This window comes from Tachysurus fulvidraco, chromosome 5 (genome assembly GCF_022655615.1).
Source record: "Tachysurus fulvidraco isolate hzauxx_2018 chromosome 5, HZAU_PFXX_2.0, whole genome shotgun sequence".
Classification (NCBI taxonomy): domain Eukaryota; kingdom Metazoa; phylum Chordata; class Actinopteri; order Siluriformes; family Bagridae; genus Tachysurus; species Tachysurus fulvidraco.
The window spans coordinates 25230147-25257597 of record NC_062522.1 but is presented as its reverse complement, the minus strand read 5'-3'; the positions used below and the strand labels follow the sequence as shown (position 1 = coordinate 25257597).

At 36.7% G+C, this 27451-nt stretch overlaps 2 protein-coding genes across 2 annotated transcripts; both read right to left on the bottom strand.

Moving 5' to 3' along the window:
- Positions 1-3330: 3330 nt before the first annotated feature.
- dtd1 (D-aminoacyl-tRNA deacylase 1) lies at positions 3331-12148 on the bottom strand. Its single transcript, XM_027146324.2, has 5 exons — positions 12037-12148; positions 11607-11697; positions 7947-8182; positions 7701-7798; positions 3331-3455 (listed from the first exon to the last, which is right to left on the bottom strand). The coding sequence occupies exons 1-5, from the start codon at positions 12077-12079 to the stop codon at positions 3375-3377; spliced, it is 549 nt and encodes a 182-aa protein (XP_027002125.2). The 5' UTR covers positions 12080-12148; the 3' UTR covers positions 3331-3374.
- A 4348-nt stretch (positions 12149-16496) lies between these two features.
- On the bottom strand, positions 16497-27249 carry ahcy (adenosylhomocysteinase). The gene is made up of 10 exons (XM_027146975.2): positions 27091-27249; positions 25705-25895; positions 23033-23108; positions 22490-22642; positions 22184-22296; positions 21360-21567; positions 21192-21279; positions 20323-20440; positions 18715-18909; positions 16497-16984 (listed from the first exon to the last, which is right to left on the bottom strand). The coding sequence occupies exons 1-10, from the start codon at positions 27116-27118 to the stop codon at positions 16853-16855; spliced, it is 1302 nt and encodes a 433-aa protein (XP_027002776.1). The 5' UTR covers positions 27119-27249; the 3' UTR covers positions 16497-16852.
- Positions 27250-27451: the final 202 nt, after the last annotated feature.

Genomic DNA, 27451 nt, shown 5'->3' with positions numbered 1-27451 from the left:
AAAGGAAAACTTTTCTCCGTTGCTTTGCACATTATAATCATGTCCATTTTCACCTTCAGTGCTTTAACATGCATCTCGCAGTTATGAGATTACTGTAAAGGGGAATTTCTTTAATTGTCATTTTTTGAGTGCCCTGCACTGTTCATCAGGCCGGTCACACTTGATTCACACAATATCAGCCCCTTTATTGGAGTAGTCACCACAGTTCAGTAAGGTGGGCAAAACCTCACCCCGAACATTTCCCTCCCTCAGACCTTTGCTCGTGTCAGGGAGGTAATCATGAGCATGTACATTGTCCTTCAGTGTTCATAAGAGGTGTACTGACATCAGTGATCATTACGTCCCGCATACTTCCACCATGGGCATTGTGATCTTGTCATTTAGTTATCAGAAAGGACTGCAAATTCCTCCTCCTCATCACCGCTGACAGGTGAATCTAATCCACCTTTGTTGTACTTGGCGGAGCATGCGTGCTGTGACTGGTGGTGTGCACGGACCTTCCTGAGTAGGCAGATCTGAGTAAAGCCGAGGTCTTGCTGTTGAGTCAGGAGCTGGTGCTAGTGGGTCATACGCCGGTATTGGTTGTGGCTGTGGTGCAGTCGCCTCCAGACCTTTGAGACTTAAGACACTGGAGACTTAGTGAGCTTTCAGCTTCATTCTGTATGTTTTGTGGAGATAATCTCTTTGGATTAGATTGTGGTTTTCTCTACCCTTTTTGATGCCTCTGATTTCCACATGTGAAAAGCTGACCAGTTTACATTTACCCTGGTCTTCTTCTTCTTCTTATTCCTGCCATTATCTTTTTCAATTAGGACTATATACTTTTTCAGTGAGTCTAACTGTTTCAGGCTAAAACTGCTGCCATCAGGAAAGACACACTCCGTCGTGCACAACATTAGTTGTGAATCAGGATCATAATTAGTGCTCATAAAATTCACATTAAGTCCAGTGACACTCTGTGTTTGCTACTAAATTTACTGTTGCTCATGACTATCTTAGTTTAATGTTGACAGTCTCTTTGTCAGAAAGCCTATTTTGTCTTAGTCTCTATCTGTACTTATCTATTTTGGCCTCTTTTTCTTCTCTTTTCCCCTAACCTGCTTTGCTCTCTGGAGAGTCTATGCCAAGCTCGTCAGCCCTTAGCAGCAGGTTTCTTAAACCTTGCAAGCAAGACACCTGTAGCACCTAATTCCAGATTAGTGCCGTGCTTTACTTTATTTTTTTTCTCTAATCCATGCACTAGATGCCCATCCAGGTCACTGACCTGTCAACAGATCCCGGTCTAAATCCTGTCTTTACAGCCCTTTCCACACAGAGACAACCAACAACATAATTTTACTATTACCTCTAATAAATTTAACTAGATCTCTCACGCTCAGAGACAATCATGTATTCAAGGTGAAGATAACAGCTTCAAAGGTGCACATATCCTCGGGAGATCCCATAGTCAATCTTCAAGCGCGGATAATCTTACCGTTACCAAGGTCTACTGAGATACAGTATGTTTATGAGCCAACTCATCTCCAGCTCATTGGGACCCTCTAATAAGTTTATACAAACAATCTCTAGTAATAACAATTTCTAGTCAAATCCAACTTCTAGTCCTGCACACAGAAGGTCAGATCTTCATAAACAGCTTCTTAGTAAAAATCTCCATCACAAACATCTCATCACTTCCAGCACCACCTCATTAAAACACCAGTTTCATCATCTGTTCGAATTTGCAAACTTTACATTAAACAGCTCAAAAAGATGAGGATTCTTGTATTTGATGTATTTATTAAAGATTAGATTGATATGCTTTGTTAGTCACCAGGAAACTTTCTTCCTCATGTCATCTGAAAGGTTTTATTCCATGTAACTGTTGCCTCTGGTTTACTCATGAGGGAATAAATCTAGTTTAAAATAGATTCAAAAAATCCTACATGGAATACATTCCTAGGTGGAATACAGATGCACACACAGGCTTACCTGTTCTCATACAAGGAGCTAGTATAAGTGTGGAATTAAGGGAGAACAAGCTACTAACAAACAACAGACTTACATGCTAACAGCAAACCAAGTGACCAGTGTGCTGCTTTTAATAGTAGATAGTTCACCTCTTTTGTTCTCTTTTGGCTCACCAATTAATGGTGATTATAACAGGGTCACTTTTTTATTCACTTGCAGGGAATACAATTTCTGCTTGTTTTGTTGTGACCATGTTCTTCATTTCATTTCTTTGTCACTTTACACTCCAAATGTAGTGTTTCATATATAATATGATAATATATAATTTTTTACCTTATTTATAAAATACATAATTCATGGCCTTTTAAGAATAATACATATTACTGTTGATGGAATATATATAAGATATTTTCAGTATTTTATAGACTACAGAGCAGAGCCATGCTTTTCTCACAAGATGGAGCTATTTACATGTTTACAAGATCAAGCATCATTTCTGGACCAATAATAAACTCTATCGTTGTTGTTGTTTGGGTACAGTAAAGCCCAAATTAGCCACATCACTACAAACATACTGTAGTAAAAATGCCATACATTATTCTATAACATTTTTAAATAATACACTGTTATTTATGAACTGGTCCTTAAAGCATCAATGTTTATGAGACATAAAATATTTCTCTGAACAAATACCAACCAATGTGAAGAATGTTATGAAAGATGTTAACAGCTTTCATAATGGTTTATTTTAAAGGATTACTCAATGAAAGTCTAATTAAGTATTTGAGCTATTTTAATACCGGTAATTGTGTATAAAAATAAATTTAACACACCCCTTTAAGGGTTAATTATAGTGGCCAGAAGGTTAACTCTTTACTTTGGTTGCTGTATTAAAAATTATTAAAAGAACAAGATTTGTTTTTAGAAGGTCAATAAATAAATCACCAAAATTATGCTTTTAATACTACAGATTTACTATAATATTTATCATGACTATTATACATTATCATGGCTTTTTCTGATGACTTTAACAGTGATTAGACTTTTACAGAATAGAAAGATTAATTTTCAATATTATTATTATATTTTGTGTTAATGACATTTGATGCTCAATGTAAAGTCAGGATGTTTCAGTAAGAATCTACAGTCTGTCAGTAACATTAGTGACACTGTCATGTGATGCTGTGGGCAAAGCTTAATAATGTTAACAGATACAGAGAGAATATTTTCATTCAGCTAAAACCAGTCATCATGTTCAGTGTTATATTCATGTGTCTGTGGCTTTCACTAGGGAGTTTAGAATTTTGGTTGTTTCAAATATATTATGTGTTGAATTAGGGATTAATTTATTGTGTGTGTTAAGAAAAGGCAGAAAACGAGTCTTGCTTAAGTAGTTCTGGCTTTATTATGTAAAGGTTACAACATTATGTTTTCTTCTCTATAACACTTTTCACTCCTTGTACAGTTGTAGATGTCGTTGATGACGGTGATGATGTCACTTTGTCCTGTAGATACAAAAGCAGTGTTTCAGTAAACTACCTGCACTGGTACAGACAATATCCAACATCTAAACCTGAGTTCCTTCTTTATATTACTGAAAATGGAGGAAGTGCCAACCCTCCCCCAAGAATGCCTGCTAAAGTTAATAGAGATTATAAACAAGTGGATCTGAACTAACACACAGTTTCATTAAAGTTCTGCTGATTTTTACATGTCCTTTTTATGACAGTCTCTTTTCTTTTCTAAACAGGTAAAAGAAGTTTATATTACTGGTAAATGTTGAATTATTAAGATATAGTTCATTCCTTGATGCCAGTCTTTAACAGTTCTTCATGCACACACATTCACACACTCCTTCACCCCTAGGCACAATTCGTAAATTAAAGTGCACTAAAGACAATCCTTGACTCCACATATACAACACTGTACTGTATAACGTATCTAAGACCATTCCCTCAGACCAGCAATGAGGTAATGAGGAAATCTCCAGAAAGAGAAGAGAAAGAGTTTTATGCTTTGCAGGATATAAAAATGAGACATCACATGCTTTGTTACTTCTGTTGAAATGAAATGTAAGTCTCTGTAATTTACCACTGCAATTTGTGTTAGTTAAAATTTTGTTGCTTCATTATATATTATGCGTGTACTTTAATTAGTTTGTGTTACAGTTTTACACAGGAAACCTTCTCTCCACATAGCATTATCTCTACAGATGGTATAACCACTACAGACCAATTCCTGGTATTTTTACACAAGTGACTACAGTATAACTGACTTATTTATTAGTGCAACATTTGCTTTCTGCTCTCTTGAACATTGTTCAGTGTGAGAAAGTTCAGTTCAATTTTAACACTGACCACTGTTACAAACACAGTGTTTCTTATTAGATGTTGTTTCTTCACAGGATTTTTTGATATATAATTCATTTTAACCAATGTTTTTTTTTATCTATTCAGGCATACTAGTACACACAACTGCATGGTACTTTGGTGCACGTAAACTAATGTCCTTTTACACAACATTCAGGTGTATTTGACTTGATTATTATTATTTTTTTTTTTGTATGTGATTATACAGAATTATACATACATAGCTAGAACAATACATACATAGATAGAATTATACATACATAGCTAGATGTTGGCAGGTCATTTATATAAGACATTATTTTACTTTTTTAAATGTTTCTCTGCAACAGTGAATGTAGACAGAAATCATTTCTATAAAAGAGCTCTGAACTGACACTTTAGTTAAACAATGTTACTTATCCACCCTGTTATAACAGCTGTTATTAATATTTATAGTGTTTAAAAGTGATTCAAATTATATTTCTATACAAATTTGTAATCAATATACTGCATATTCATATAAAAACAATACAGATAAATACATTTGAAATAGATTTACACAGAGATTGTTAAACTGTTTTTTAAGCTCATACTACAGAATAGATGTGCAAACCTGTGTGGTGAAGTGTTTAATAGACAAATTATTTTATTTAAAAACTGTAAATGTACTCAGTCATGACCAGTGTTAACTGCTGTGTGTATTTACTCTATATGTTTCATTTAGATGTTTTCCTTCATTGTGTAAAGTTTAGCACATAAAACCTAAAACTAACTTAATCTCAGTCAATATTCCTTCACTAGCAGCAGCAGGTGTGGTGCTTGTGGTGTTTGTAGTAGTTACTGATGTGACTTTATCGCTCACATTACAGTAACTAGACATAATTAATTACTGTGACTGGATTTTACAGCTTTTACAACTATGAGACTGCATATGAGATTTAACGATGTTAACAACCATCATACATAGCTGAAGTATTATGTTTCATGTGTATATCCACAGCTATACACAATGGATATTAATAAATCCTACATAATTTCTGTTGCTCTGCTTGTGCTTATTTACATTAAGGCTCGTTAAAGAAATGACCAAATATTCTTAACAACTTCCCCATTAAGCTGCTTATGTTACTGTTTGCTGTAGACAGAACAGAATTTCTAAAAAGAGAAGCTAATTTCAGTAAAAAGTTACTGCACTTCTTAACAACACGTGTTAATTGTCTGAACCTTGTGAGCATCAAAATCACTATTCACTCAATAACACAAATAACTGATATGATTTACAGTAAGTGGGATGAGAGCGGCTTGGAATTATACCTGTAATTTTACTTTTCTTCCACTAGAGGTCTCTACATACACATGGTCAGGAGTGTGCGTAACTATACACACATTCCCAAGCACAGGATCTTTATAAATTACATTCTATACATAGATATGCACAAATTAAACAAAACTACACACACATGATTAATACAATACATGAGACTGCAGGTCTGTTAAAGACAGGAATGGTGCTGATAATTCTTTTCTTTTTAAATGTTTGTTGAAGATTCAGAAAAATTTGAAAATATTAGGAGAATAAACACAAATCATAAACTGCAACAAATTATTAATCATTAAAATTTTTTTTGGAATTATTGGATTATTAACAGAGTTAATTTAATCAATGTAAATGAGGTCAGAAGTGACATGAGAATTAAATACTAGGCTGAGGGACTGATGTGAAAATCGACATGACTCAGTAGGTGGCGCTAGATGTGGTGAGATACAGTTTAGACAGAGATACTGATATTTATATCTACTGCAAGAGACACACAGAACAATCATGTTATTCTTCTTTGTATTGATAGTTGTCAAAAATATTGGTAAGTCTTGATTTTTTTTTTTTGCATGTTTGTCACACTTTAATGTTTCAGATCATCAAACAAATATAAATATTAGTCATAGATAACAAGTAAACACAGCGGGCAGTTTTTAAATGAAGGTGTTTATTATTAAGGGAAAACAAAATCCAAACTTACATGGCCCTGTGTGAAAAAGTGTTTGCCCCCCTGTTAAAACATAACTGTGCTTTATCACACCTGAGTTTAATTTCTCTAGCCACACCCAGGCCTGATTACTGCCACTACACCTGTTCACAATCAACAAATCACTTAAATAAGACCTGACTGACAAAGTGAAGTAGACCAAAAGATCCTCAAAAGCTACACATCATGCCGAGATCCAAAGAAATTCAGGAACAAATGAGAAAGAAAGTAATTGTGATCCATCAGAACCTTCCCAGGAGTGGCCGGCCGACCAAAATTACCCTGATAGCGCAGTGACAAATCATCCAAGATGTCACAAAAGACCCCACAACAATATCCAAAGAACTGCAGGCCTCACTTGCCTCAGTTATGGTCGGTGTTCATGACTCCACTATAAAAAAAGAGACTGAGAAAGGGAGTTCCAAAACAAAAACCGCTGCTGAGCAAAAAGAGCATAAAGGCTCATCTCAGATTTGCCAGAAAACATCTTGAACAACATGATCCCCAAGACTTTTGGGGAAATACTCTGTGGACTGACGAGACAAAAGTTGAACTTTTTGGAAGGTGGGTGTCACGTTACATCTGCCGTAAAGGTAACACTGCATTTCAGAAAAAGAACATCATACTGTACCAGCAGTAAAATATGGCGGTAAAAATTATGATGGTCTGGGGCTGTTTTGCTGCTTCGAGACCTGGAAGACTTGCTGTGATAAATGGAAACACGAATTCTGCTGTCTACCAAAAAATCCTGAAGGACATTGTGCGATCATCTGTTCGTGACCTCAAGCTGCAGCAAACTTGGGTTCTACAGCAGGACAATGATCCAAAACACACCAGTAAGTCCACCTGTGAATGGCTGAAGAAAAACAAAATGAAGACTTTGGAGTGGCCAAGTCAAAGTCCTGATCTGAATCCTATTGAGATGCTGTGGCATGATGTTAAAAAGGTGGTTCATGCTCAAACCCACCAATGTGGCTGAATTACAACAATTCTGCAAAGATAAGTAGACCAAAATTCCTCCACAGTGCTGTAACAGACTCATTGCAAGTTATCGCAAACGTTGATTACAGTTCTTGCTGCTAAGGGTGGCCCAACCAGTTATTAGGTTTAGGGGCAAACACTTTTTCACACAGGTCCATGTAGGTTTGGATTTTGTTTTCCCTTAATAATAAAAATCATTTAAAAACTGCATGTTGTTTACTTGTTATATTTGACTAATATTTCAATTTGTTTGATGATCTGAAATGATTGAAGTGTAACAAACATGCAAAAAATAAAAAAAATCAGGAAGGGGGCCAACACTTTCACACCACTGTATTAGCAACATGTTGATTAAAATTATTTAGTATGTTTTAATCCCCAAGGCAAGGAATAATACCTGTTTGGTGTCAATGCGAGTAGCAGGAGATTCCAAATAAATGGTGACAGGTCCATCATTCTGAATGTGTACTTGCATGTAGGCACCAAACTGGCCATCTACAACAACATAATCGGTACGTGATCTCCTTTAGTCTCATTTCAATTGGAATACAAAAGATTATTTCCATGCAGCTTATATTATGCTGATGATCAATTAAAAGTGAAGAAGAAAAAAATATTTACTAGGTGATTTATTACTTCTCACCTTTGATAAGTTCTGGTTTGTATGCCATCCTTAACTGCTCCAGAATGTTGTGGTAGAAGGGCTGAGCAAGATCAGCGGGCATTGCTAAATGGAAGTCAGGCTTGTTTCCTTTGAGAGTACACTGCAGTGTGAACTGGCTCACACACAACACTTCAAAGCCTTTGTCCATTACATTGCGGTTCCATTTGCAGCCATTCTCATCCTCAAATAAACGCAGATTCAGGATCTTACGAACCCTGATAATAACATACAAAGACATACAAAAGATTACACACATACCTACAGCCATGGCCAAAAGTTTTGACAATGACAACTATTCATTTTCACAAAGTCTGCTGCTTAAGTGATCTTTTTGTCAGTTGTTACTATGGCTTACTGAAGTATAATTACAAGCATTTCATACAGTAAGTTTCAAAGGCTTTTATTGACAATCACATTAGGCTTATGCAGAGTAAATATTTGCAGTATTGGCTCTTCTTTTCAGACACAAGACCTCTGAAATTCACCCTGACATGCTGGCAATTAACTTCTGGGCCATATCCTGATGCCAAGCCATTCTTGCACAATCAATGCTTGGAGTTTATCAGACTTTTTGGGTTTTATTTGCCCATCCACCTCTTGAGGATTGACCACAAGGTCTCAATGGGATTATGGTATGGGGAGTTTCTTGGCCATGTACCAAAAATTTCAATGTTTTGTTCCCTGAGTCACTTAGTTATTACTTTTGCTTTATGGCAAGGTGCTCCATCATGATGAAAAGGCATTGCTCATCACCAAACTGGTCTTGGATGATCGGGAGAAGTTGTCTCTGAAGATGTTTTTGTACCATTTTTTATTCATGACTGTGTTCTTTAGTCTACTTCCTTGACTGAGAAGCAAACCCACACATGAATGGTCTCAGGATGCTTTACTGTTGGCATGACACAGGACTGATGGTAGAGCTCACTTTTTGTTCTCCAAACAAGTGGCAAGTGGATTTATCAGAGAAAATGTTGTTACCCCAGTCCTCATCAGTCTAATCCCTGTACCTCTGGTACAAGATCAGTCTGTTCCTGATGTTTTTCCTGAAGAGAAGTAGCTTCTTTGCAGCCCTTCTTGATACCAGGCCATCATCCAAAAGTCTTTGCCTCACTTTGCATGCAGATGCACTCACAACCTGCCTGTTCTATTCCTAAATAAGCTCTGCACAACTGGTCCTGATCCTGCAGCTGAATCAACCTCATTAGATGGTCCTGGAATTTGCTTGACATTTTGGGGCATCCTGAAGCCTTCTTTACAACAACTGAACATCTCTACTTGATGGCGCCATAGATGGCAGCCTCGGCACAACTCTCTTACTTTCTTTCTTTTTGTTTACTGTCTGTGTGTTTGGTTACCCTAAAACTGCTTAACATCAGGCAGTTCACTCCAGACACTTTTTCACCAGTTTTTACAAACTTGAAAGTTTTTGGAACTCTTAGTTATAGGAGCAGCTTCTCTCTATGATACACGGAGGAGACGCCGGCAAGGGAAGTGTGCAGGTGTGCTAGTGAAGCTACGACAGACGGGATTTAGAACTGCGCTACCGTCGATTCACCTGGGGAACCTCCGCTTATTGCCAAACAAAATGGACAAACTGATTCTTCTCAACGGAACAATCAAACACTTTGCATGCTCTGCTGTTCTCTGTTTTACTGAAACTTGGCTCAGTCACTCAATCCCAGACAGTGGATTACTTTTCTCAGGCTTCCACTTACACCAAGTGGATCGCGTAACGGAGCTATCGTGTAAAATGAAAGGCAGAAGAATCTGCTTTTACATTAACGTATGTTGATATATAGATGTCACAGTGCTGAATAAATACTGCAGCCCAAACTTGGAATCACTGTTCATATAAACCCTTTTATTCACCGTGTGGATTTGCCTCATTTATTCTGATCAGAGTTTACATCCCACCGCAGGCCAACGTGAGTGATGCACTGCAAAACCTGGCAAACCAAATATCCGGGTTTTTTATTATCTTTGGAGACTTTAACAAAGCAAAACTAACATTTGAACTTCCAAAATATACACAGCATATTAGCATAAATACACCGGATCTTTGGGCAGCCTTAGGGAACTCCGATCACTGCTTGGTTCATCTTATTCCAACATACAGGCAGGCTGTATGAGGCTGGAACTGACAGCCTTAATGAACTGACTGACACTGACATCTTACATCAGTTTTTGTGAAGACGTGTCTGCACCATCCAAAACCTTCTGCAAATTCTGCAACAAGCCACGATTCACAGCCAAACTGAAAAAACTTCAAAATGCCAAGGAAGATGCCACATAGCCCTGTATAACCAGTCCAGGAACCTACTGACAACAGAGTTCAAAATAGCCAAAAGAAGCTACTCTGCAAAGCTGAAAAGCAGGTTTTCAGCTAAAAATCCTGCAACAGTGTGGAAAGGCCTGCAAGACATCACAAACTACAGAAGACCTTTGAACAGCTGAACCAATGTTGACTGGATCGTCCACTGTTCTGTTTGCCTACCGAGCAAACAGAACAGTGGACGATCCAGTCAACATTGGGCTGCATTACATTCTGCAACATCCTGACTGCCCAGGGACATACACCCGGATTCTCTTTGTTGACTTCAGTTTTCAGTTTTAATACTATAATTCCAGAAATTCTCCATTCCAAACTGCTAAAACTCACTATAGAACTGAAAACTGATGTAATCAGACAATCACCCTGATTAACAACTCACCATAATTATATTCCCTGCTTCATATCTATAAGTACTGCATTATCAGAACTGTCAGTCATCACATCATCTGTATATTACACACACTAATGCTGCTGCATATTGTACAAAAAAGCAAAATATTGCACAATATTGTTATTTGCACTCCTATGCACTTCTCACACTTTATGTACATAACTGATCAGTCATATATTCTGTATTCATATTTAATACTCGTAGTGTCTATATTGTCTCACATCATCTGTATTGTCTTTTATAGACTGTTTTGTCTTGTATATCCCAAGCTAAAAGTACTGTATAGTGTTATTTATGTCTGTACTTTTGAGAGTCACAAACAGCTGGAACGAAATTCCTTGTGTGTGTCAACACACTTTGCCAATAAACCTGATTCTGATTGAAGTTCCTGATGATCCCATAAACAGTTGATTTTGGTGAAATCTTACTAGAAGCAATATCCTTGCACATGTTTCCTTTCAGATAATCTTGGTTAACAAAGGAAGAGTAATTATTTTAAGCACCACCCTAATTTCAAAGCTTCCAGTCTGTTATTCTAACTTAATCAGCATGACAGAGTGACCACTCTCAACTGTGTTAACAAGAGAATGGCTCATCTTTTGTTTTTGGGGTTTTGTTTTTTTTTGCAGACTTTGTGAAAATTAATATTTGTCATTCTCAAAACGTTCGGCCATGGCTATACATACATACATACATACATACATACACACACACACACACACACACACACACACACACACACACATATATATATATATATATATATATATATATATATATATATATATATATATATATATATATATATATATATTTTGTGTGTGTGTGTGTGTCTGTGTGTGTTTAATTATGTATAAAAAATGTATAAACAGTGGGGGACAAAAATAGAAAAAGTTAAATATATACCAACACTTACATGTAATCTACATCCTTCTGTGTATCCTGCGTTGAAATCCCAAGAAAAACACAAATGCCTCTCCCAATGGAACTGATGTGGTTCTCCCCAACTGTTTCAGACACACAATTTATTAAACAAAAATGACCACTGATCACTACTGCAATCTAGACCACTGCAATCTAGACCACTGCAATCTAGACCACTGCAATCTAGACTACAAACCAGACTACAAACCAGACTACAAACCAGACTACAAACCAGACTACAAACCAGACTACACTCTAGACCACTACACATATTGAGCGCTCAGGGATCTGTGACCATTTTTTGCTTTTGTTTATTTTTTGTTGTGTCTCTAAAAGTTACTATTATTATTGTTATATGAATGAAGTCAGAAAGGACATCTGTCATTACTGCACAACATGTCTAGCACAGACTATGTTCTTACCTGTTACACTCGCTTTAACGACTCTTTGAATAATTGCTTTCATACTTTAACCGGTTCCCACCCGTTGTCTACATTTCCGGTTTCCAACACTAGCCTCACACTGACAGCGCACTTTTACACCGGAAGTATTTTCTCCACAGACTATACAGAATAGTCTTTAAAAATTGTTTAAAGCGTGTGGGGAGGAGAAACAGCTTCGAGATTAACACGAATGTTCACACGAACATTGTTTCAAATTCTGAAAGCAATAAAACTGAAAAAGGGTGAAAACTCTTCTTTATATATTTTACAAGAATTTGCAGGAACTACCACTCCCACAGTTCATTGCGTTTGCTAAGGTACAACTGGGTGGGTAGAAAGATGCTGCCCCTGACAGAGATGAAGACGTGTCTCTTGTGTTTGCAATTATAAATGTAGGTCAATTATACAGTGGAGAACCTCAGTGTTTTAAGTCTAATTGCTGCACAACTAGTTTCACCAAACAAAACTACAAAAAAAACAGAAAGAAAATAAAAATTGTTTCAGACTTATACTTACTTATAGTTGTCTCTGCTTAATAAGCTGGGATAGGAGAATGTATTTTAATAAAAAGGCACCTGTCAGCTAGATATACAGAGTTCTTCTATTATTTTAAGTATTCATAGAAATAAGAATCAAGGAACTTTTACAAACCTGTGGAGAATATGGTTTACAGTTAGGTACAAACTAAGCCACCTGATGCTCAAATGCTGCAGTACCTCTGTGTACATTGTATCACAAAACACACTGAACAAAACTATCTCAGAGAAGTGAGTACACACACTCATATTATTGTGTTCATGTGACAACAATTCATTAATCAAACACATTACCGTACTATATACTATGTACCTGAAAGGCCGCCCTTTCTTTCTAAGGTTTTAGAAAGTTTTATATATTGTTTTATATATTGTTTATATATTAAGTATATATTGTGTATATATACAATTGAACAATTTTTTGGACAAACACAACATCCTGGAGGATTTCCAATCCGGATTTAAAACATTGCAAAGCACAGAGACAGCTTTGTCTGCGTTTTTAATGACATCCTCATTGCGTCTGATGCTGGTGACTTTGTAATCCTCATCCTGCTAGACCTGCTGCGTTTGACACAGTCAGCCACCACATTTTAATATTTTTAATAGCTTGTGGGTATTTGTGGCCCTGTTTTACAATGTCCTATTTAACAAAACAGAACTTTTTCTGTTTGTCAGGTTCACTTGCCTCCACACATTAGACAGGTGCCCACTGTTTCCATGAAAACCGAATTAAAACATTTTTATCAGCTGGCTTTTAAACAAACATGAATTATTATTGCTTTTATTTTATTTATTATTTATTTATTTCATTATCTGTATTTAATGGTGTACAGCACTTTGTGTCAACTGTGGCTATTTTAAAAGTGCTTTATAAATAAAGTATTGTTATTATTAAGATTTTATATCACTTCATGAAATAGAACTTGTGAAAAGGATCTAAACACAGAAAACATTGTGACTGTAACATTGTGAAGAAATTACCTCTGAATACACCAGTACATTTTGTGTACAATATGGCAGGGACGGTTTAGAATAAATACTGGTCCAGGACCCTGGAGAATGAATTTTCTTTTTACCCATGCTGATAATGGCCGTTTCAAATGCATAAGCAACACAGATGCTTTATTAGATGTTGTAACATTTTACTAAAAATGGCCTCTGCTTTATAGCAGTTGGTCACTCAAGTTAGGCCCATAATGAGAGATCTGTGAACCACGCATTTTCCATAGTTTCTCCATAGTTTCACAATGATTGCATTCATTTTCTGTCTTCCTCTAAAAATGAATATATCCAACTTTTAAATATGCTTATCATAATATATAACATTTAGCATCTATGAATCAAATTAGTTTCAAATATTTATATTATAATTTATATATTTAGGAATATATAAATGATTACTCAATTGTACATAGACCTTAGTACTCAGAATCACCTGTTCAACATGTATACGCACACCAGTACTGTAGGCCACATTGATGACTTTAAAAGTCTGATTACAGAGGTTCTTTACTAGTTCATTCATAAGTTAGGGGATACACACTTGTTGATTATGGTATTGGTGCAATTTCTGGCAGAAAAATAAGGAAGCAGTTCTCTTAAAATCTCAATTGAATTGAATCTTTGCATAATAAATGTTGAATTTTCTTAGTTTTTTTGGAACTATGAATGATTTGAAAAACTAATAAGGTGACTGTAAATATGGTGAGCCCCTGTTTTTATGCTTGTGACAATTGTAATATTCTGAAAAATTATCAAAAAATTATGTTCAGTAAGGGATTTGCAGCTCCTTGATTGAGTGGTAAATTGCTGTAATAATATTAATAATTAAAATCTGTAATAATGTCATACCCCACCTCATGTTTAATGCACAAAGCAGGTTTTAAAAAAAACAACAACAACATGAACTTAAAAAAAATTATGCAATATTTTGGACTGAATCTGCAGTACAGCAAGAAATGTAGACAACAGTGAATAGCTTATGCTAATGTTAAAGAAATAATGTTGATAATTACTTTTGATAATTATTAATGGCAAAACAGCCATTAGTATGGTCAGTGTTATGGATTTAAAAGGTTGTGAGTCTGTAAAGAAACTAATTTAAAGACAATACTGCTATAAATTAATTCAAAATTTGCACTATATTCACACGGTTCACTGTATGCTCAGCCATGTTGATTTGGCATCACTCTTTAAATGGGGAAGGAACTGGCAAGATGGCAGTGAGAGTGGATATTTTGTTAAAATCGTGAATGTTGTAAATTTAGTTGTGTTATTACAAGGATATTGTTTTAATGGATAATGATTTTTTTTTAATTTACAGACTATTGATGTTTGTTGATATTGATGACTTCTGAAACCAAGTTTGTTCTTGTACTTTTACTTTGGTAATCAAAATAACACTGCTAATCAAAATTTGACTAGACAAAAGACAAAATATATTTGTACTGTATTTAAAAAAGAAGAAACTCTTGATGATGTTTTAGAAACGGGTTTGGTAGATAATTATGTTGTTATTCTAGGTGAGGATTTTAATAATGTGCCAGATATTAGGATAGACATCATTCTTGTTCTTATTAAAACATCTTTAACTGACTCATAGCTATCTAGATTATCTTAAAGGTTTGGTGATAATTAATATATAGAAATATAAACATCCAGATTTAAAAAATATATATAAAATGGAATAACTGGAATCTAAACAATAAATTATCAGAAATTAATTGCTTTAAACTTGAAATTAAGAATACAAAATAATACAAAAACAGACCTTTATGTCAACAGAAGTGCATATTCTGTAAACAAAATAATACTTCAGACGTGTTGATGAAACGTTTAAAGCCATTTGTGATAAGGAACTTTCCATTTTTGATTTTAGAACACCAATTTAAAAAGTATTTTAATAGATCAGGACAAATTTCTTTTAATGTTTGTTAAGGGACCTTATTTATCAGGGTGTTTTGCCACTCTCCATGACATAATGTCTAATAACATTTCCAAAGCCTGCTAAAGACCCTTTGTTAGATACATATTTGGTGACCTATCATTTCAATTAGTAATGACTGACATTATAGCTTACATTTTTTGCAGAAAGGGTAAAATCAGGATTTTACTGAATTACTGAAGAAATACAGTCAGGTTTTATACAAGGAATGCAAATTTGAAATAAAATTCATTATTAAATTAATTTTAATGCCAGAACATGACATTTGCAGGCAAACTGACATCTGCCAGGCAAATAAATTACACAACTCAAGCACTAAATCCCCAAAAGTTTAAGGGACCACTATCCATGCCATTAATCCTTTTCTTTTAAACATTTTCCACAAACTCCCTCCTTATTGTAAGTGTATTGCGAGTATGATTCTTCCTGGCTCTGTCTATAAAAGGTCCAATCTTTGAATCCTCTTCTTGCAACAAGCCAGTCTCATGAGGATTTTATCTATTGGGGCCATACTCTGTTCTACATGATATCAGAACATGCTGCAACAATTTGGTGTTTTTCTTTGTCACCTCTGTCTTCGATTTCTTAGGTTTGGTTGAACCTCAAGGTCGCACCCATAATAAGGTAAAGCACCAAGGTACTAATTACATGCAGTTTCTTTCTTAGCCATTGCCCATGTTACAGCTAAACTATAATTATTATTGGTAGGAAGGATGTCTAGTGAACTTGATCCAAAACTACTGGATATGGCAGACTCACAAAAACATGAAGACTTAGAGAGGATTTTGATTATATACCCTGTGGCATACTGAACACTCCAATGTATTCTTTACATTTTTAAATAATACATGATCGAAAACTCAAACCTACATTTTAAATATATTAACACTGGAGCTAATTTTGAAGTATGGCAGCATAGGCTTATTAACGGAAAGAAGAAAACAGTAACAATGAAATACAGGCATGTCCTTTATTTGTCAAAAAGGGTTTTCTGAAACATGATAGCCAAATGTTCCATGTTGTCACTGAGTATACTCATTACTTTTAAAGTCACAATTTTCAAAATAATACTTGGAACATAGTAACAATAAACTAGTAAACTACTGTAACTGTGCAGCGACAGAGTGCTTAAAAGTCTGACTTCCAAAAAAATAGCCATTGTTTTCACTTTGGAGTTTGTCTTAAGGGTGAAAGATATGTCATAGAACAGCCCGAATAATCTTTTTATTAGGAACGCAGGCACAGAAAAGGCTAGTGCTTGTGAACTGCCAACTACTTTGATCATGAACAAAGACCAATTGGTAGAAGCTCCTCAGTAGCGATAGTGGTCTGGCTTGAAAGGTCCCTCACAAGGTAGCCCCAGGTATTTGGCTTGACTCTCTGTTAGTTTTGTCAGTCTAACACCAAGTTTGTCCAAGTGGGCAGCAGCTACCTCCTCATCCAGCTATATGTAATTGGGAGAATAGAGAGAGAGATTTGAAAACAGCCCATGAGAAAAATCCAATGTATGGCCAAAAAAAAAGACACTCAAAATCTAAGATTTTGTTACAAAAAAAGCAAACAATAGACATTCTAATAACAAATCAGAAAAGTAAAAGAAAAGACAATTACTCCCAGGTAGTCTGTAGAAATGGTTATGGTGATAAGGCATGCATATTCATTACCACATAATACTGGTATCAATGCTGGTGTACATTATTAGTAATTTAGCCGGCTAGTCCAGTCCAGCTTGCTGTCATAACTTCTCAGGAAACCAAAATGCTCCTATACACAAGACCTTAAGAATCTAGAGGAATCTTCAATCTTCTGCTTGCTGCTAGTTTAGCTTTTGGAAAAGCACCAAACTAGCAGCCACTTTAGATGAATTTTTAAAACCCCTGTAGTCTAGTCTGATCTGAGATGTTCTGTATAAAATAGGATCCAAGCCAAATTAACCAATTTAAAGGCAATGCTATCAAATATTAAAACTACAACCCAGTGTGAATGATTTATTGCAGCTTTTAATTCTTTTCACGGTCATTCTCTAGAATATTATTCTAACATTTGGCATTCTTCCTCTATTCCCTCATGACTGCAAGCCTGTGGATAAATCTAATTCCATAATCAAGTTTGCTGCCAATCACTGTGCCGTGGTCCTCATTACCAACAACGATGAGAAAGCCTACAGGGAAGAGGTACAGAATCCGGCCGCATGGTGCACCGACAACAACCTGCTTCTTAACTCCAGTGAAACAAAGGACTCATCATGGACTTCAGGAAGGAGAGAGGGGAGACGCAGACACACCAACAAGTTGCCGGTTGAACGTGTTTTCAGCTTCAAGATCCTAGAGATCCACGTCTCTGGGAACCTGTCCTGGACCACCAACACCTCCAGCCTGGTCAAGGACACTTGAGGACACTGAAGAGACATCACCAGTCTTCAGCTATCCTGGAGATCTTTTACCGCTGTGTGAATGAGAGCATCCGGTCCAGCTATGTCACAGTTTGGTTTTGGAACTTCACTTCAGCCATTGAGGCGGTCCAAGAAAACAGTGTCTGTTGAGCTTGTAGCATTCTTAAAGACTCCTCCCATCCTGCTCATAGACTGTTTGCCCCCCTTCCCTGAGTTAGGTACTGTAGGAGCCTCCAGACAAAAGGAACAGCTTTTCCCCCCCAAAGAGCTATCCTTCCTGAACTCGGTCCTCTGGTGACTGTACCCTCCAAACCCCAGTTTATTGTGTCTATAGCACACAACCTGTATAATATTCAGCTTATTGCTGCTTATTGCACTTCTGGTTACATGCCAAGCTGTATATCATTGCCTTGTACATGTGTAATGACAATAAAGTTGAATCTAAATTAACTCTTAAAATAAATTAGTGATCATAATTTCCCAATTGATTTCTATGGCTGGATGTCTGGAATGGTGAAATACTGACCTTAAAATGTACATAGTGTGTGTGCGTGTACACATGTATATTTTATACATGTATATATAAAAACTTGTTCTACACACAATTAAAAAGAGACCCTTGGTTTCCAATAACCATTTTGTTCAAAATGAATCCTTTGCCAAGTAAACTTCAGTGGTATTCTTCCTGCACATGTTTGGATATTCAACTTTTTATATGCGACTTCAACAGGGCAATTAAAAAATTTATTAAAGAAAAAAAAAAAAAAAAAAAGATAAATTACCTTCTTTGGCAGGAAATGCACACCTAATTTGTATTTGCTACTATTGGTCCAGAGCTCAATCTGGGCAAGCACTTGATTGGAAAAGGAGTTGCTCATAACAAAGCTGGGGTGACCCATGGCACATCCCAGGTTCACAAGTCGCCCTTCAGCCAATACAATAACATGGCGCCCATTCTTCAAGCAGTAACGGTCAACCTGGTGAAGGAAAAGGGCAGAATTGAGAGGGGATCCAAACAGGTGAAACGTGTACATTGTTAAACTAAATCATTAAAACATTATCTAAATTCCAATTTTTTAATAAGAACAATATCCCAAAAATATACTAAAGACACTCAAAGAACTGTCATAATATTCTGATTCAAATATTTCACATTGTTGGCAATATGGCAGTTAGTCCAATAGTCTAAGGCGGGCATCACCAAATGGCAGACCGCGGTCTGGATCCGGACCGAGTGATGGGTCTGCCCGGACCCGGTAAAATTCTAATATTATCACTTATAATTTTATAAGTGCTTAAGCATCTCATTATTATCTAATATTATAAGATAATATAAGCTCTTTGATATTAATAAAAAAGATAAATCTTTCGTTCATGCGCAGTTAATCTAGTTATTACGACAGGAGCGTCATCAAAAGCCAAGCCAAAAACAGATTGTTTCTGTTCCATACTCCAGAGCAGAAGGTGACAGTAATGCACCTAATTACGGTTACATGCCCATTTCTCTCAGTAGGAACGGAAGGTGGAAAGGGAGTAAAGGAGAGGTGGAAAGGAGAGAGGAAAAAGGGAGCTGCTCAAAGCTCTGTACTTTTCTTTTATTCAGTATATTCTGCCCTGTTCTATTTTACTTGAAATGCTCTTTTGCCTAAGGTTCCTGTGTTATTAATGTAGTCAATGTTTAAAAAGGGCAGCTCAAAAGTCTTTTGTTTAATTTTTTTCTTAAAGACCAAAAGCACTTTTATTTTATTCAAAAGATTCTGAATGTTTTACATTACTTGAAATATAGGCCCTAAGTTCAGGCTGCTCAAAGCTGTGTTTGCACTTTTTATTTATTTTATTCAGAAGAAATTCAGTGTCTGTTGTCTGTTACTTGACATGTAGTAAACTACAGTATTGCTTTCCATTCAAGTGCCATACAAGTTCAGACTTTGAAAACACTTGAAATTTAACAATAAATTATATAGAAATGTATGTGCATTATTGATTTTATTAACACGAGGGTACACTATTTTAAGTGACAATATAAGATTCGGACCTTTCCTGGGAGGAAATTTTAGTAACTGGGCCTCTTTGAATTTGAATTGAATACCCCTGGTCTAAGGCATCCAAGCTTGGGGGTCGGAGCCCAGACCACTTGATGGCAGAGCCCAGACCACTCGATGCTTCTACTACTACTGCCCAAGTGCAGAAAATACAACCTCAGCACCCTTGATGTGGAAAACAGCACATGGATGGAAGGTGGGGTGGGCAGAAGCACGCAAGGCTAAGAGTAGTAGCAAAGACTTCTCATGCTCATTGAGAAGAATAAAATGTTTTTATGTACAAGATCATTGTTTAAACTACAGTTTCTCTGGGTTAGCACTCAAACACCAAAAACACCAATGTACTACCTGAGGTTTAACGTTGATTTTCTCTGCAGCATTTCCATTGAGCCATTTCATGTCAATCTCACAATCAAAATGGCCAATGTTGCAAACAATGGCATCGTCCTTCATCTGCTCAAAGTGCCTGGAGTTTAAAAGACATCAAGAATGATTATGATAGTCTATTACAAATGATGGAAAACAGAACACCACTTAGTAAATCCTTTGCTGCAAACTAATTCCTTTAACACTGATCATTACTGTTGATACATTTTTAAAGAACTATGCATACATAAATTAAGGAAAAACTAACAAAACAATGAAAATCACTTCTTTAATTTCTTTAAAAGTTGCAGTATAAAATACATTACAAGCTATGCCAAGTACAGCCTCTCAATCCCTTGCAGGTGCACTTTCATTGGTCTGGTTTCTGTGGTTCACATCCTGCTATGATTTCTGCTATTGACCTTATAAATGAATATGGACTCCGCTAACATACAGGTACCCGATAAATATCTTGTTACATTATTAATTTAAGTTATTATGCATGTTGCCCTAGAGTTGCATGTCTGTTATTGGCACTTCCATCACTGTTCGTTACAATAGAGGCAGTGCCATGTTCAAATGTACACAGATGACAGAGTGGATAAAATAAGAAAATAAATGTAATTTGTTCGCCTTGGAGATATGCCCCATTAGAGGCCTCCATCACTGACTAAGCATCAGGCAGTCTGGTCCCAAAGAGGCATGTGGAAACCTAGTGTGAATCTGCAAATTCTTATTATTTGAGACATCACCACATTGCACCTTGCTTGAAATGTGGCTTCAGTGAAAACACAAATACATACGGTCTCAAACAGTATGTGAGGAACGAGTGGTTGTGCCTAATCACATACCTGCCCAAAATTATATCTTCACAGCCAGTTGTTGTCACAAAAATGTTTCCCTCCTTACAGGCCTCATCCATTGTAGTCACCTCATACCCTGTACAGCCAATAAAAAACACTTAAACACAATCAGTATATTTTAATTTGAAAACATGATAGCTAAGCAAAAGTTCATACCTTCCATTGCAGCCTGTAGGGCATTGATGGGGTCAATTTCTGTGACTATGACTCTGGCACCAAAGGCTCGAAGAGCCTGAACACATCCTTTACCAACGTCACCATATCCAGCTACCACAGCCACCTTACCGGCAATCATTACGTCAGTCGCCCGTTTGATTCCATCAATCAGGGATTCACGGCACCCATACAGATTATCAAATTTACTCTGCAAAGAAAAGAGATTAAATAGCCTCCTCAAAATATTCCCTAATTTTTTTTTAGGTCACCTGAGTGTTTAGAAACACTAGTCATCCATGACCTCCTGCTTCACCAGGGTTTACCAAATTGTCAAAGTGATTCCTCAACATTGTTTGAGATGTTTCAGACAATACAAAAAAAAAATAAACTGTGTGTTTAACTGTGATGCTTGGTGGATTGTCTGATATATGAAGTTCAAGATTTAAATCAAACACCACTGCAATTTTACCATTGTTAACTCCGACTAATGAAAGCATCCAACTTTAGTACCTAGATCTTTAAAAAAAAAAAAAAAGCACTTGCCTAATACTTGAAACTAAGTTCTAACGTAAAACTGAGATGTTAAGTGTGAAAAACAAAAGACAAAGTTACATGTAACTGTGGGGATGTCTTGATTAGCTAGTACATAATATGTGAAAGTCAGTGTATTAATTGAATTAGCAACGATTGGCAATCATTCCCAACCAACTATATTTTTTACTACAGTACGAAAGTCATGAAATATGTTCAATGTATTGATGAATTTGTATTTATTATTACAAACAGTGAGCAATAGCCAACTATGTAGTAAAATTTGCAGGTACCTTGGTAACGGAATCATTCACATTAATAGCAGGGATTTTGAGTTCACCCATCTTGAGCATCTTGTACAGTTTGTGAACCCCAGTAGTGGTCTCTTCAGAAAGACCCTTAATTCCTGAAAACAGTTGATAAAAATAAATAAAATCATTTACTTTTAATTTTTTAGTAAATAAAAAGGTTAGACTTGTGTAGTGAATGGCAGCAAAATAGCATTAGTATAAGGAAATAGGGATAAAATAAACCGCATAGCCTTTTGTGACATACATTTCTAACATTATGTGAAAATGTTACAGGAAAATGAACTATACCTGATAGCAATTTAGGATATTTCTGGTGAACAAGGTTGGTTAGATCTCCACCATCATCCAGGATCATGTTGAGAGGTTGACCCTCCTTGAAGTAGATCGTCTGCTCGATGCACCACACATACTCCTCATCTGTTTCCCCTTTCCAAGCGTACACTTTAAATAAATAAATAAATACACAGTGAAGATAGCAGAACACTAAATTAAAGCAGGAAGCTTTATGCTGCTAAATATAATAGTTTCAGATAATCTTACAGTCAGAGGGTAAGAACATCATTTCCATTTATTTAACCAGGAAGGAGGTCAAGATGTTCTAACAGTTCCATTATTTGTCTTTGATCCCACAAGCAATAAGTGTTGCAAAACATAGGCAGTACAAATCTTTACACAGATTTGCAAACACTTATCGTGCAGATTTTGGAAAAGGTTCAATATCCTAGAATTTTTATCTACAAATAGCCTACCACTTTACACACAACTTTAAACTGTAATGACAGTCAGTCTGCATTGACTAAACCAGCCTTGTAAAGACATGCACAGACACACCTGGAACACCAGTTTTGGCGATGGCAGCAGCAGCATGATCCTGAGTTGAGAAAATGTTACAGCTAGACCACTGAACCTGTGTGGAATGAGATGGGGTGGAACAGAAAGAGAGAAGAAAGTAATTTTAACCACAAAATAAAAATGTATAGACAGCTTCAGTCATTTAAAATGAAATCTTTTTGTATACTATATGATTTGCATAAGAATTTGCAACATGACACCAAATCAACTTGTTTAGCCTTAGCAAAAATGATCTGGCAACAATCCAGTAACCCAGAAAATGCCAAATGTTCCAGCGAGGCTTTTAATCTCCAAGCTTTGTAATATTTTCAGATATTTCTTTGGTACTATATTTTCACCGCTTTTGCCCTCAGCCCTGACCAATTATCCAAAGTTTTGGCACCTTTACATGCACTTTAGTAAACTTAATCCATTAGGTTTAATATGGAGTTGGCCCAACCTTTGCAGCGATAATGGCTTAAATTCTTCAGGCAAGTCAGGTAAATCCTGTTTTCCAGGCAACCACCAAACCCAGACTTGTCAGACAGACATGTGATTTGTTACTCCAGAGAACACATCTCCACTGCTATGGAGTCCACCGCTGCATCCGACAATTAGCATTGCAATTGGTGATGTAAGGCTTGGATGCAGCTGTTCGGCCATGGAAACACAATCCACGAATCTCTATGCACTCTTCTTGAGCTAATCTGTTGGCCACCTGAAGTTTAGAGGTGTGCAGCTATTTACGGAAGTTAAATTGCTTCCATTTTGTCACCCTGTAATATTTAGTAGAGAGGAAATTTCACGAATGGACTTACCAGACACACGTTTGGAAAGGCCTCCCAAAACATCTGCCAATATATAGCAATCCTAATAATTATTTTAAAAAATAAAATAAAAAGAAGAAAAATCAAACTGAATGCCAAGAACCTGAATGTATACACCTCTTACATGTACACCAGTGGCTGAAACAACTGGAATGTGAAGGGAATAATTAAAATTCTCGTTAGATTTGCACCAGTCAAGGATTAATATTAGGCAGCAAGTGAACAGGCAGTTCACAAAGTGGATGTGCTAGAAGCAGGAAAATAAGAATGCATAAGGATCTGGGCAACTTTGATGGCAGGCTTTTTGGAGTGTTCCCTGTATGAAGTTCAGTTGTGACCATGCCCTGGGTGAACTGGTGCATGTGGAGAGCAAAAACTTGCCAGTCAGGTTCAATTCCACACAAGAGCCAACATGGCTTAATTAAATTGCTGAACAAGTTACTCCTGGCAATGATAAACAGAACACATCACATCGCAGTGTTTGGGTCTCCATAGCCACAGACCAGTCCGAGTGCCCATCCTGACCCCTGACCACTACTAAGTGCATGTGAGCATCAGAACTGGACTATGTAGCAGAACAGACGAACGTAGCCTGGTCAGATGAATCACATTTGGATGCACTATGAAAAGAAGGCCAGCTGGCAGAAGCAGTTTTCTGCTAGGAAATCTTGGCTTCTAAGAGGACCCCTGGATGGGAGTGTATTTCGGATTGAGGGTCTGTGGTATAGGATGAGAATGGCTTAGTGCCAGATACCATAGCACATTTTCACAGGGTTTGGAGGGCAAATGCCTCATTGGGTCAGAGCACTTTAGACAGCACAAGGGGGGAAAAAATACAATAACTAGGCATGTGGTTTTAATGTTATGGCTGATCTGTGTATATCTTCTTTAATAGAAACACAGCTAAAGCACAGTTATTGCATCCATTAACTGAGGTCCCCTAAAATATCTTTTCTTTTTAAAATTTCATGGACCTATTCATTGAATTAGATTGCAAGAGGGCATCAATTTGTGGTAGTCCTGGTGGATTATATAAACGTGATGCACAGAATCTGTGCCTTTTTGCTCCATCTTGGCACACAGACCTGGGACCTGCAGTTAAAATTGCAAGCTCTTGTGATCAATGTAAGATCATTTGCCACCTTAATGCGATATAGAAACCAAAGTTCAAGTGGATAAGAAATATTTTTTAAACAATTTCCTTTTTTTGGTAGGAATCTTAAATGCACGTTTTGGCAATTGTATTTCACACTTCCATGCAGAAATTCTCCAGATATTAAATTGAAAAATATAATATTGGGACATGCAGAAATACAAAGTTACTGCTTGCATCCCCTTTTGTCATTTTAAATTAATCTTTAAAGTTTCAGAAAGTATTTTTTTGCACCCCTCTCCTGATCTGGGCCTCCTAAGCCTGCTTTGCAAGCTATTTGAAGACCATAGCTTCTGCAGTCATATGAAACCAAGATGAGATGATGTCAAGGGCTAATCACTTCCTTGAATGCAGTTGTATTGAAATTTTGAACCACTTTTGAACATTAACTAAGCAATCACATTACCCATTATTAAAAAGGTTATTGTAAGTCCCCCCCAAAATAAATAGATAGATAGATAAATAAATAAATAAACAATCTACATTTCATTGGTTGCTACATCATAATCAAGGTGTAAAAAGATCTGCCCAGATTCCTCTTTTTTTTACCTCACATGCAAATAAAATAAATGCTCTGTTGGCTCAGGTTGTGGTCATAAATAAAAAATTAAAAAAATTAAATAAAAAAATAGACAAATCACATCTATTTAAACTCAAAGTCAACTTTCAGTGCAAGTCCCCCACCACCTCACCTCAGCTCCAAGGGCCTTGAGAGTCTCAATGAGCACAGCTGTCTGGACGGTCATGTGCAGGCAGCCAGCAATCCGAGCTCCTTTTAGAGGCTGGGTTGGCCCATAAACGGCTCTCAACTTCATCAGCCCTGGCATCTCATTTTCAGCAATGTCAATTGCTTTACGCCCCCACTCTGCAAGGCTGATATCAGCTGTGGACAAACACATGCTCTGATCATTTTACCTAAAAAAAAAAAAAGGCATGGGGGGGAAAGAAAATATACCCTTTGCATTCTATGTTTTTACTTATCAGGGCCTGAATAATTGTGTGGTCTTCAACTTCTATAAACAAAAAAAAAAAAACACAGTAAGTAGTCATTTATTTTCCTTGAAAAGGAAAACAAATATTCAGAAAACAGGTAGGGAAAAATAAGCACCCCCGAATATGCAGAAACAGTCTGAACAACTTGAACATTACCAAAAATGACCCAATGCCAATTTTATTTATAGAAATGTGTGAGGACCACACAACTGTTATTTAGTCCATGGTAAAACATTACTTTAAAGATGGGTGTAGTTTCTTCTTCATGAGTTAGATTACATCCTGTCACTTAAAACAGAGAATACTGCATGTTGCCAGCTGCATCATTATATTCATGCCTTTAAACTGCTTAAGCAATATTCTGTATCCATTTTGTCATGAAAAGGGATATTCACTAGTTGATCTTTCTCAGGGTGCAATGTGTAGGTCAGATATTGTTGATAATCAAAGTGCAACTACATTTCCCCAGACCTGAGCCATACAGATGTCTGGAACAGCTCAAACACAAGTGTTACGAGTTAACAGATTAATGCTTGCCTTGCTTTTGAAACTAACCTCTGGACTCTCAGATCAACAGAACAAAGTCCACATAATCGAGCCTGCTTCAGGTTATTATTTGATTACAAACCGGTCCCGGTTTAAGTGGCGCTTTCACACAGCAGCGCGTTATGATTACAGGGATTACGGAAGCCGAGCAGCTACATGTGCGATATTAAAATACTACATGTGCTATCGCCATTTGTTAAACAGCTTCCAGACGAGAATAATATCGTTTTGTTTTTTTTCTCCGTAAATTTTTTGTCTACTTTCAAAACTTCCTAAAACACACAGGCAGCAAGTAAATAACGCTAATTTACCGCAACTGAGTGAACGTTGCATGTCATTTTCTCAGCCCTGTCACAGCTCCATATGTCAGAACAACAAGCACCTGACATGCGGCTAGATTTAACCAAACGTACACAGAAAAGAAAAAGTGCTATTTGTGGATGAAATGGCTTTTGTTGGTTAGCTGTGTAACGCGTTTTGAAGCTTGCTCCGGAAGTAAAAGTGAAAGTAGCATTTCTGTGCACAGACTCTGTACCGACCGACTTTGAAGGGAAGCTTGTCACACATTGCAGTTCGTCCTGAAGTTCAGCGGCTGGATGAAGACCAAAGACGGATGCGAAGAAAGAAAAAATCCCAACCGGGAGCTTGTATATAAGTAGCTTAGACCCGCCTTGTTTGTAATATTCATAAGCTTGTGCGTCCAATCTGAGCTGCGACCTTAACAAACCTTGCCCCGCCCCTTTTAACCTGGAACCGAAGGAGGGCGCAAAACACTACTGATATTTTTTATTTGGTCAAGTCCGTTTCGGCCCCTAAAGAATCGTCCTACCTTTACAGCACATTCAAAGCTCTTCGTAAAACAATCCCGAAAGTAATTTGTGATATTTAATCTACTTTATA